This window comes from Gamsiella multidivaricata (genome assembly GCF_025024155.1).
Source record: "Gamsiella multidivaricata strain RSA 2152 chromosome Unknown BC939scaffold_148, whole genome shotgun sequence".
NCBI classification, from domain to species: Eukaryota; Fungi; Mortierellomycota; class Mortierellomycetes; order Mortierellales; family Mortierellaceae; genus Gamsiella; species Gamsiella multidivaricata.
The window spans coordinates 1-9,926 of NW_026251856.1; the positions used below are offsets into that span (position 1 = coordinate 1).

Sequence of the window (9,926 nt, forward strand, 5' to 3'; positions counted from 1 at the left end):
AGGAGGGGAGAGGAGCACTTCGAGAGCCATGTCCCAATGGCTTATGAAATGGCATGTGCATCGTTCCTGAGACCTATATTCAAAGCATTTATATAATTTCACAGCACTTTGAGAACCTTTTATTTTCTTTGTACAGACCTTCCTGATTTTCCCTCCCACTTCCCTCGTCCGACACTTTTCTCTTCTTTTTTACTTCATTACAGCCAGCCCTCCACAACTCCCACGACTCCCCCTCCACGCTAACAGCAACCAACAGATACCATACATCATGACCAGCGACGAAGGCGCCAGCAACAGTACGGCGGAGAGGCGATGAGTGTTTTTTTTTTTTTTTTGCAAAAAGGAATCGATTCCACTGTCAGGGGGAAAGGAGAGCAAGTGCTGTCGCTAACCTTATTTCTCATTCGAAAAACCGTGAATTGTTTGCTAGATGAGATCCTGATCGCAGCATGCAAGGATGACAATTTGGACATGCTCGAGCAGATTCTTTCAGCAGACAGCAGCAGCTTTGACATCAACCATACAGACGAACTCGGCAATTCTGCCCTTCACTACGCGTAACGTGGGTCGTCCCGTTTTCTGTTTGGCGCGTTTTTTTTTCGAGGCTATTGAGAAAGAAACCCACCTCCTGACTGACTGACTGCCTGACTACCTGACTGACCATCATCGTCTTTGAAAATTCTCATTCTGTTCCCCTTCCCCCTCGCGTCCGTTCATTTAGTGCCCGATATGGCTCCACAGGATGTTTAGAGATCCTATTGTATTACGACGGCATCAAAGTGAATGCGATCAACAGTGACGAAGGGGATACACCCCTGCACAAGGCCGCGGGATATCAGGATGTGGAGAGTGCATTGGATATGGTTCAGATCCTGATCCGCGGAGGTGCCTCGCCCAAGAGTACGTTTTATCTCAATTCGCTTTTTTCTTTTTTGCTTTTTTTTTTTTTTTTTTTTTCTTCTCTTCTTTTTCTATGAATAATCTCCCCCAACTGGAGTAATGCGATCGACAACATTTTTACCTTCCTTTTGGTCTTGGGCTCAACTTTTTTGAGAAATGTTATTTTTATGTGCGAAAAGTACACGTGCAAGAAAAAAAAAAAAAAAAAAAAAAAAGGAAGAAAGGAAGAAAGGAAAGAAAGAAAGAAAGGGACATTTCGACTAACGTTTTCAACCATATTTGTGCTTCTCACATCTCACATAATAGTCAAGAACAAATTACAACAGACTCCCGTAGATATCGCGGCTGCTGATACCCATGCGGAGGTCAAGATTTTTTTGGAGAACGCCGCCTTGGGAACTCACCATGTAATTCAGAAAGAGAGAAAGTCTGAGGTGTTAAAAAAAGTAGTCGATCGTTCTGGTGATATCTTTTTGGAAGAAAGTTGAAATATTGATTCCCGACTTTTGTTCTCTTTTTTTTTTTTTTTTTTTTTTTTCTTTTTTGAATAGGATGAAAGGGGCGCCTCAGTGGAGGATGGCGAAGTATCAGATGGCGAGCCCGGCGACTATGAATAAGAGAAGAATACCGACATACCCCCAACCCCCAACCTCAACCTCAATCTCAATCATCCTTTAAGCATACCCCTAGACCAGGAACCTCGCTCGATTTAGTGGCAACAAAAAACAATAACAAAGGAATAAATAACTGGATGATGATTGTGCACCAAGGAGGAAGAAAAAGAAAAAGAAAAAAGAAAAAAGACCCATGCTGCAGTAATTGGGGTTCAAAAGTTTTTTTTTTTTTTTTCTTTTTTGCATATTTTCTTTTTATTTCTTATTTACTTGTTCATCCCTTTGAGCTGGAAGGCCCTTGCTTTTGATCCGTCGCCTCCCTCGAGCTTTTCCAGTTCGACGACTTTTTCCTTCATGGTCTCCCGAATGTCTGAAATCTCTGCGTCCAATGTCACTTGATCTATCGCGCCCATAAACAGGGAGAACAAAAAAAAAAGAAATGAAAGATGCCAAAATGGTCAAGACATATGCTGAATGCATCAAGGCAGATCCTAGATAAAAAAACAACAACAACGAAACAACAACAACAACAACAACAACAACAACAACAATAGGAACGGAAAAAAAAGGCAGTATTCGTACCTTTCTTGATCATGGTCTCGACATTTTCTTTGGGCAACTTGACGAACAGGTCTCCTAGATTGACCCAGACTTTCTTTTCTACGAGCGGGGAAGGATCCGAAAATGCACCATAGAGTTACTCGGAAATCAGTTCAGTATGCTCTCCCTTCTCTTCTTCAAAAGTAGTGCGTGCGAATTTTTTATAAAAAAAAGAAAAAAAAGAAAAAAAGAAGACGACAACGAAGGGATGTTGTTACCTTGTACAAGATCCTTCTTTAGTTTCGTCAATGCCTCCCGATTACTGTTCCTCCTCCTGTCATAGTCAACGATCTATCAACAGTCGATGAGATAATCACAAAAGGATTGTGAGTTGTCTGATGCTGCAGCCTCTTTGGGTCCCTGAAGAGCGCGATACTCTTGGGGGAGAGCGCTAGTGGGCATTGGGTATTGAATATTCCCCAGTATTTTCCCCCTCCATTCCTCCTCCTTCTCCTCCTCCTTTTCCTCTTCCTGGAATTTGATATTACGCACCAGTTCTTTGTTGGTGAGGATTTCCTCCGCAACAAGTTCTCGCTTCTGGAAATCTGGTTGGTTGGTTGGTTGTTTTTTTTTTTTTATAATGATGTGAATCCTGGGGGTTAGCAAAGGAATCCTTTCAAAAATCGAAATGCGTGCGTCTCCAGGACGCTGGTTTCCGGGTCTAGGTTTTTTTCAATTCCTCAGGTGCATGCCATCGTACTTGACAAGAGTTCCATTGCTTTTTGCTGAGTATAGGTGTTAAAAAAAAAAAAGGTAAAAAGTGTTGCGATGTTGTAGTTGCACAGAAAAAAGGGACCACCTCTATAAAACAACGGTCACTGCCTCTAAAAAAAAAAAAAAGTAGCGCACACTTCCTGACCAACGATCTTTCAAAACGCGTTCCTTTCCAATAATCGCAACAATAACAATAGTAACAATAACAAACAATAGTGACAATAATAATAAGAAAATAATACTCTCAACGGGTCTACAGTCTACGGTCTACGGGGCTGGCCCCCCGGGATAGTGTATTGGGGGGAAAATATATCGGTAGATCGATATATCTCTTTTTCTTTTTTTTTTTTATTCATTCGCTTTCTACCCATCGTTCACTTTTCCACTTTTTCCACATTTCCGCGATATCGACCACGTTCCCGATCTTGGGGTGTGCTTCCTTGTGTCTCTTCTGCTGAAGCGTCTTCCACGCTCCCCAATCCTCCTTGCTTAAACCATGCCTGCCCAAGACGCGCTCAAGGATCTCTTGTTCGAGTTGTGCGATCGCCGGATCGACCGGCGCGGTCTTTTGTCTCTCGGATTTATGGCATCCTTTACACACCGCTGCTTCCGCCGTGGACGTCTTGGTCTTTGACCCGTTCTCCATCGAATTCTCCTCCCCTTTCTTCTTGGGCTGCAACCGATTCAATTCCGCTCGGACCTCGCGATTCAATTCCCACACGGCCTCGGCGATCACAAACAAAATGTCCTTGTTGACTTCTTTGACAGAGCCGGGGCCGGTATCGAGGTGGGCGGTGTCGCTGTGTTCGCGCTTTTGAACGCTCGCCTCTGAATTCTCTTGAGCGCATGGTTGGTCTTGTTGCTGCTGCTGCTGCGCCTGGTTCGAGTTACGTTTGCAGCAATGGCAGCGGCAGGAGGATATGGACGAACCGGACCGGGTATTTGAAAGTGGTTGCTTTTGCCTTTGTCTTTGCTGTTGGCGTTGGTACTGCTGTTGAGGCACTGGTTTGGCCTCCGTGCTTAGTGGATGCTGTTGTCTACGAAAGATGGTCGCCGCCGCCGCCACTCTGGGGGTCTTCCAAATGGCCCATGAAGATACCGCTGTCTCAAGGCTTGATTTTTGGATTCCTGTCAGAGCGCGTAAAGGTATGGATGCAGACATGCTGTTCTGAAAGGGTCTCAGTAGAGGTTTGGTGTAAAAAATGTTATGGGTGGTGAGTCCCCTTAGTTTAAAAAAAAAAAAAAAAAAAAAAAAAAAAAGACGGAAAGCGCGCAAAAGAGCGATGGATGGGTTACCCAAGGAATACATTGCTCCTGATGAAAAAAAAGGGCATTTACGGATGTGGTATCTATCTATTTACCACACAGCGATGATGGGTACATAGTCAGAGAAATGACTTTTCATCAACTGCATTGCAGCATGCATGGACTGATAGAGCGGTCCAATATCAGAGCGATTCATGCTCCCCAAAGAGATGGTTCTTTCATAGAGTAAATTCCTACCGAGGCGATCTAAAAAAAGTTTATCAAAAATGCTTGTAGAAAGCTGGAGGGGGTTCGTCGCAAAATCAGCTGAAAAATAAAGAAAGATGGAGGAGGGGGTGCCGTTCGTTGGCTATTACAACAGTTAACGATATTAGAATAAAGGAGATCTACATAATGGCGCACTTCTCGTCCTTGTTCTTGTCCTTCCCAGAGGCATCCACGGGCACACCCTCTAGACGTTGTGTCGCTCGCTTGTCTCCAGCGGCCGCAGCCTTCTTGTACCACTCAATGGCCTCCTGCATGTCCTTGCGTGGGCCAATTCCAACCTCAGTAAAATATCCCATCGCATACAACGCCTTGGCCAGATCCTTATCCGCAGCACGCTTCGCCCAAATGTACGCCTCCGCATCGGACTGGGGCAACACGCCGACTGACCCGACCAGGTACCAGGCCGCGAGCGCAAAACACGCCTCTGGGTGCTCCTGCTGAGCCGCAAGTGTGTAGTAGTGAATCGAGAGTCGAGGGTCCTGTTTGCAGCCCAATTTGCCATACTCCCAACATTCGCCCAGTCTGAATGCAGATGCGGCGTGACCCAGTTCGGCGGCTTGGGAGTAAAGTGAAACAGAGTATTCAGGATCCACAAACACAATGTTTTCGATCCCGCGCTCGTGCAACTGGGCCAGTTCGTAAAGTGCAAAGGGAAATTCGGGTGTGGCAGCCTGGGCCGATCGCTTGAGCCATTTGACACCATCGCGGGGTGAGGCTGCCACGCCGAGTTCTCCGTACAGTGTGACCACGCCCAATCTCCACATGGCTCCTGGATGGTTCGCAGACGCGGCTTTTCTACAGGGGCGCGAGAGAGAATCGATTCAGAAAAAAAGAGGACGTTCGTTAGGGGGCTCGAACATGGATTGGAAGGAAGAAAAAAAAAAGCCCTGCTTTTTTCAGTGCATGGACCTCTCCACTATTCACCCCCAGCCCTGCAATGTCGGACAATCAGGCAAAGGACGATTTTTTTTTTTTTTAAGCAAGAATCAAAGTAGACCGTCTGAGCTTGCGCGATGATGTGGTCATAGCTCTAATGCATACGTACCGATAGAACTGAACAGCTCTGGCACTGTCTTTGCGAGTACCCAATCCTTCATCATAACAGCGACCCGTGCGATAGGCCGCATCGGGATGTCCATGCTTCGAAGCCTGCACCCAGAGCGGGAAAGCCTTGTCAAAGTCCGGTTTACCCTTTGCGAAGCCCGAGGCATAGCATTCAGCCAGATAATGTTGCGACTCTGCATGTCCACCCGTGGCCAACTTTCGCAGGAGCTTCATGGCCTCGTCAAAGAGCTCTGCCCTAGCCTGTGGCTCCTCCAGGGACTTGCCAGCATCGATCATGAAGGCAGCAAACTCAAATTGGAGCTCCGGGTCGTTGGTCTTTTTGGCGTTCTGGCGATAAAGTTCCAGGGTTTGGGTGTATGAGAGCAATGTGGCCTTATGGCCGGGCTTGAGGTGGTCATGCGAGAGAACCGACTGGTCTTGTTGATTGAGTAGGTCTTCCTGCTCGAGATATGGTTGTTGCTGGAGCATTTGTTGTTGCTGCCAGAGCTGAGCCTGCTCGTACTGTTGCTGCTGATACATTTGCTGTTCATATTCATATTGCTGTTGTTGCTCTTCCGGTAAATACTGCTGCTGTTGCTGAAAGTCGAAAGGTTGCTGTTGCTGGTAGTCTATTGGCATTGACATGGGCTGTTGCTGCTGCTGCTGTTGCTGATACTGCTGTTGCTGATACTGTTGTTGCTGATACTGCTGGTACTGCTGTTGTTGCTGTTCCTGCTGAGTAACCTCTGCCATGTCGCTATAGAACTGCTTCTGTTGTTCTATGGATGCGATCGAGTCGCGTTTCCCAGCAGAGGTAGAGGGATGCATAGGTCTGCTTTGGAGCGTGGGGGAGACACTTGCTGCCATGATGGATGAGGATTGTGTATAGTTGGATGGAGAATGCGAAGGGGGAAAAAAGAAAGAGAGACAGAGGTGTGTGCAGGAGGAAGAAAAGAAAACGTGAGCGTGCACAAGCGAAAGTGCAAATTAAAGATTGTACGCAAAAAAAGCAAAACGAGCGGAGGGTCGCTGGAACAATGGTCAAGGATGAGAACGTAGCGGCGGTTGAGGATGACGGTAATGACGATGTTGATGAAGAAGACAAAGAGGATAATGACGAATTAAGTGTCCATGGCAGGCAGAAGCAAGTGCAGGTCCAGCGTCGATCAAGATATCCTTGGACGACTTCAGCGGTTGCATAGATTCGATCCGTCAAGTGCAGCCAAAAATATGAATGCAAACAACTGCTTCGCCCGTTCACGCACGCATGCACATAAATGCGCGCGCGCGCAGAACCACAAATAGACTTGCAAACGTGAAAGAAAGTACGGACAACCATACTTGTAACGCTTGCCTTTGCAGATTTAGAATGTTCTTTTGATATATAAATAAAAACATCCATCCTTATTTCTGCCGCAGAAGGATCCTTATTTCTCTTTCTTCTTTCCTAATGCTCTCTCCGTTGGCTCCCGAACCGAGGTCCTCGATTGCATTCCTGAGTTGATGTATAATAGCGCTCATGCACAGTGCACTCTTGCACGTATAAATACTTTCGTGTGCATTGCACGCGCTCTCCATTGCCGCCTTTCAATCCAGATTGCCTGCACTCCTGTTCTTGCTCCTGTTGCTGCTGCGCGTTGACCGCTCTCAGGTCCTGTTTAATACTTAACGAACACTCCCTGCAGATTTCCTGCTGATGAAAAGTTGGCTTTAATACATGTGAAGAACGAAAAGAAGCAAAAGCGAGGCGGGGGAGAAGGAGGGCTCTAGAATGGAATTATGCAGATGGGGTGGTGGGTGCAGCAGGAGCTGGGGAGATTTTGACGGGAGTCGAAGGTGCAGGGTTGGGCATTCCTGGTCTTGGCTTTGGGGGGATAATATCAGCCTATTACAACCGCAACAGCATTGGTGTGTTAGCTAGCAGCTTGAATAACCTTCCTAAGAAAACCCCCATGTTCAGGCACTAGACGAGCGGTAAGCAAGCATGTCCATTATCGCTATACCTTGGCTAGAATACGGGAGACAGTGTCGCTTGGCTTTGCGCCAACGCTGATCCAGTACTTTGCACGTTCAAAGTCGAGGGTAACCGCCTTGGTACCGTTCTTGTCTGGAAGCGGGTTGAATGTGCCGAGCTGCTCAATGGGTTTCCTTGTGGGCCTGGAGCGGCTCTGAAGCACCACAATATGGTAGAATGGTGTATTTTTGAGACCGTGGCGTGCAAGCTTGATGGAGATCATGATGCTGGCGACTGCTTGAAGAGTGAACAGGAGGATGCTGATCAGTCGTGTCAAGTCCGAGATCAGGAAGGTGAAGGGAGGTGACTGTTGTTGTTCGCCGCCGACGAAAGCCACTTTGAATGCTACTACAAAAAAAAAGAAAAAAGAAAAGAAAAAAGTGCCTTCCACACCTCGCCCCTTCCTTGAACATCTCTCCGCTTACGCCGCTTATAATACACTCACTCAACGATACAATGGACGTGGAAAATCATGGAGCCGAGGGCTTTGTCGAGGAGGATATGCTCATGGAAACGGGTCAGGCGCCTATCCACACCGTCGTTGCCGGGCTTCCCATTCCACCTGTCGAACCTGCCTTCACCAACGAGCAATTGTCTGTTGCCACCAGCGACAGCATGGACGTCGACAGCCATATAAACGAGCCTCCCGCAGATATCTCAATAGACCATGGACCAGTATCGACTGCACCATCAACAGCAACACAGCCCGGCACTGGGACATTGTATATCCATGATCAGAACTCTTCCATTGCTGATACTCCAGCTGCAGCAAGCTCTCTTGACACGACGATCACTACGGAGGAGAGAATCGATGCTGCACTTGCAGGGAATGAAATAAAGGATGCAGGATACGAGTCGAGTGATCTGGAGTCAAGCGATGATGATCAGGACGACGAATCGTAAGCAGTGCATACCGTATTTTGTGATCGCTCATGATCCGTACTCCAGCATCCAGATAATAACCAGGATTCGCTTCTCTCTAGAAATTCGCCTGGGTCCGATTCTGATTCTGATTCTGATTCTGACTCTGACTCTGACTCTGGCACAAAAGGCATGCGCAACAGGCCGATGACTATCGAGCAACGCGAGAAGGCATTAACAGATCTTGACGCCATGGATGACGAGGAAACTGGGCACGACGGCATCCTGCACACAGCAAACGAGATCCTTCAACTGCCAGAAGTCAAGAAGCCAGATATCGTACTGGGGCCAGACACGAAACTAGAACCGATCGGCAAAATCATGACCATTGTCGAGAACGTAGTAGTCGTACAGGCTGCCTCCAGTGGCGAGGTTCGTGTTTTAGATGCAGGAACGGTAACCGCAGTCGTGAAACAAGGAAATGGGGATGAGGAGACAGTTAGAGAAGTACTTGGAGAGGTATGTCTTTACCATATGCCCACGTTCGCTCTGTTTGCTTGATCAGCGCTGTAACTTGAAGAGAAGCTCTCTAACACGCATGCTACATTGGTTGCATTAGATTTTCGAGACCTTTGGACCAATTGCAAGACCACTATATTCTATTCGATTCAACACTGCAGCAGAGATTCCCGCCATCTGTACAACTGGATGCATTGTTTACACAGTTCCAGAGTACAGCTCGTTTGTGTTGACAGGGCCGCTGAAGGCGTTGAAGGGGAGCGATGCCAGCAACAAGTACGACGAAGAGGTGGACGAGGTTGAGATGGAGTTTTCTGACGATGAACAAGAGATGGAACATAAGCGGATGCTGAAGCAAGCAAAGAACAAGAAGAAGGGCAACAAGGATCGGAAAGCTCCCCAAATGGCCGCCGATACCTCTGCTGCAATGCAGGCCATGATGGGAGGGGTACCTTCGGCGACCTCTTTCTCAACACCTGCCCCTCGGAGGCCCATAGCGCTGCCACGCAGGCCCACGTTCGATGACGACTACAAGATTCTTCAGCGTCCGGGTACCATGTCAGGGGTGCCAGGAGCATCCCAGACGACAGGAGCAGCTACTAGCACTGTTCCATGGTATCAGCAGCAACAGCGGGAAATCCAAAACATGATAGGAGGCACACAGCGGAACCAGATACCAAGCCTCGCACAGCAGCAGCAAAAGGAGCAGCAGGCCATGATACAGTTTCAACAACAGCAGCAAATCCAACAGCAGCTCTTGATGCAGCAGCAGCAACAGCAGCAACTTTTCCAGCAGCAACAACAGCAGCAAGCCCTCTATCAAAAGCAGATTCAGGAAGCGCAGGCCACCATCATGAGGCTCCAGCAGCAACAGCAACAGTTGCAACAACCGCAACAACAGCAACCGCAGGGCCAATTACAACAGCAGCAACAACAACCACAGCTTTCGCTCCCAATGAATGCGGCTTTTAATCCGCAGCAGGCTTCGTATGCTCCACAGCAACCACCGGTTGACAGCAGTCAGCAGCAGCATCAGCAACAGCAACAGCAGATCATGAACCTACTGTCACCGCTTTTTCCGACGCAAAACCCCAACCAGTCAAGTCAATAGTCATGTAATAAAATAC

General features: G+C 47.6%; 7 protein-coding genes across 7 annotated transcripts; 2 read left to right on the plus strand and 5 right to left on the minus strand.

Moving 5' to 3' along the window:
• Positions 1-53: 53 nt before the first annotated feature.
• BC939DRAFT_470706 (ankyrin repeat-containing domain protein) lies at positions 54-1,673 on the plus strand. Its single transcript, XM_051558143.1, has 5 exons — positions 54-296; positions 431-557; positions 722-900; positions 1,207-1,307; positions 1,452-1,673. Exons 1-5 carry the CDS (start codon positions 269-271, stop codon positions 1,515-1,517), a joined length of 501 nt encoding a protein of 166 aa, XP_051406074.1. The 5' UTR covers positions 54-268; the 3' UTR covers positions 1,518-1,673.
• Positions 1,674-1,704: 31 nt separating this feature from the next.
• Positions 1,705-2,863, minus strand: BC939DRAFT_470708 (uncharacterized protein). Its single transcript, XM_051558144.1, has 5 exons — positions 2,815-2,863; positions 2,607-2,659; positions 2,333-2,405; positions 2,097-2,174; positions 1,705-1,914 (listed from the first exon to the last, which is right to left on the minus strand). The coding sequence occupies exons 1-5, from the start codon at positions 2,828-2,830 to the stop codon at positions 1,781-1,783; spliced, it is 354 nt and encodes a 117-aa protein (XP_051406075.1). The 5' UTR covers positions 2,831-2,863; the 3' UTR covers positions 1,705-1,780.
• Positions 2,864-3,180: 317 nt separating this feature from the next.
• On the minus strand, positions 3,181-4,033 carry BC939DRAFT_512182 (uncharacterized protein; the record flags this gene model as incomplete). The annotated part of the gene is made up of 1 exon (XM_051561104.1): positions 3,181-4,033. Exon 1 carries the CDS (start codon positions 3,988-3,990, stop codon positions 3,181-3,183), a length of 810 nt encoding a protein of 269 aa, XP_051406076.1. The 5' UTR covers positions 3,991-4,033.
• Positions 4,034-4,233: 200 nt separating this feature from the next.
• Positions 4,234-6,052, minus strand: BC939DRAFT_470711 (uncharacterized protein; the record flags this gene model as incomplete). Its single annotated transcript, XM_051558145.1, has 2 exons — positions 4,234-5,156; positions 5,407-6,052. Coding segments are annotated over 2 exons (1,322 nt in total), but the record flags the coding sequence as incomplete, so codon positions are not given.
• Positions 6,053-6,056: 4 nt separating this feature from the next.
• On the minus strand, positions 6,057-6,800 carry BC939DRAFT_470712 (uncharacterized protein). The gene has a single exon (XM_051558146.1). It carries the CDS (start codon positions 6,742-6,744, stop codon positions 6,163-6,165), a length of 582 nt encoding a protein of 193 aa, XP_051406078.1. The 5' UTR covers positions 6,745-6,800; the 3' UTR covers positions 6,057-6,162.
• On the minus strand, positions 6,801-7,850 carry BC939DRAFT_470713 (30S ribosomal protein S16). Its single transcript, XM_051558147.1, has 2 exons — positions 7,409-7,850; positions 6,801-7,290 (listed from the first exon to the last, which is right to left on the minus strand). The coding sequence occupies exons 1-2, from the start codon at positions 7,640-7,642 to the stop codon at positions 7,183-7,185; spliced, it is 342 nt and encodes a 113-aa protein (XP_051406079.1). The 5' UTR covers positions 7,643-7,850; the 3' UTR covers positions 6,801-7,182.
• BC939DRAFT_470715 (Gar1/Naf1 RNA binding region-domain-containing protein) lies at positions 7,708-9,926 on the plus strand. Its single transcript, XM_051558148.1, has 3 exons — positions 7,708-8,318; positions 8,403-8,799; positions 8,900-9,926. Exons 1-3 carry the CDS (start codon positions 7,762-7,764, stop codon positions 9,908-9,910), a joined length of 1,965 nt encoding a protein of 654 aa, XP_051406080.1. The 5' UTR covers positions 7,708-7,761; the 3' UTR covers positions 9,911-9,926.

What these genes read in the sequence shown, in the direction of transcription:
- BC939DRAFT_470706 (XM_051558143.1), top strand. Translation starts at nt 269, where the DNA reads ATGACCAGCGACGAAGGCGCCAGCAACA. An exon ending in CGACGAAGGCGCCAGCAACA is followed by an intron (nt 297 to 430) that starts GTACGGCGGAGA and finishes ATTGTTTGCTAG; the next exon opens with ATGAGATCCTGATCGCAGCA. An exon ending in AATTCTGCCCTTCACTACGC is followed by an intron (nt 558 to 721) that starts GTAACGTGGGTC and finishes CCGTTCATTTAG; the next exon opens with TGCCCGATATGGCTCCACAG.
- BC939DRAFT_470712 (XM_051558146.1), bottom strand. Translation starts at nt 6,744, where the DNA reads ATGGTTGTCCGTACTTTCTTTCACGTTTGCAAGTCTATTTGTGGTTCT.
- BC939DRAFT_470713 (XM_051558147.1), bottom strand. Translation starts at nt 7,642, where the DNA reads ATGATCTCCATCAAGCTTGCACGCCACGGTCTCAAAAATACACCATTC. An exon ending in TCTCCCGTATTCTAGCCAAG is followed by an intron (nt 7,291 to 7,408) that starts GTATAGCGATAA and finishes CGGTTGTAATAG; the next exon opens with GCTGATATTATCCCCCCAAA.
- BC939DRAFT_470715 (XM_051558148.1), top strand. Translation starts at nt 7,762, where the DNA reads ATGCTACTACAAAAAAAAAGAAAAAAGAAAAGAAAAAAGTGCCTTCCA. An exon ending in GATGATCAGGACGACGAATC is followed by an intron (nt 8,319 to 8,402) that starts GTAAGCAGTGCA and finishes GCTTCTCTCTAG; the next exon opens with AAATTCGCCTGGGTCCGATT. An exon ending in TTAGAGAAGTACTTGGAGAG is followed by an intron (nt 8,800 to 8,899) that starts GTATGTCTTTAC and finishes TGGTTGCATTAG; the next exon opens with ATTTTCGAGACCTTTGGACC.
- BC939DRAFT_470708 (XM_051558144.1), bottom strand. An exon ending in TCCTCACCAACAAAGAACTG is followed by an intron (nt 2,406 to 2,606) that starts GTGCGTAATATC and finishes GACTGTTGATAG; the next exon opens with ATCGTTGACTATGACAGGAG. An exon ending in CGAGACCATGATCAAGAAAG is followed by an intron (nt 1,915 to 2,096) that starts GTACGAATACTG and finishes TGGGCGCGATAG; the next exon opens with ATCAAGTGACATTGGACGCA.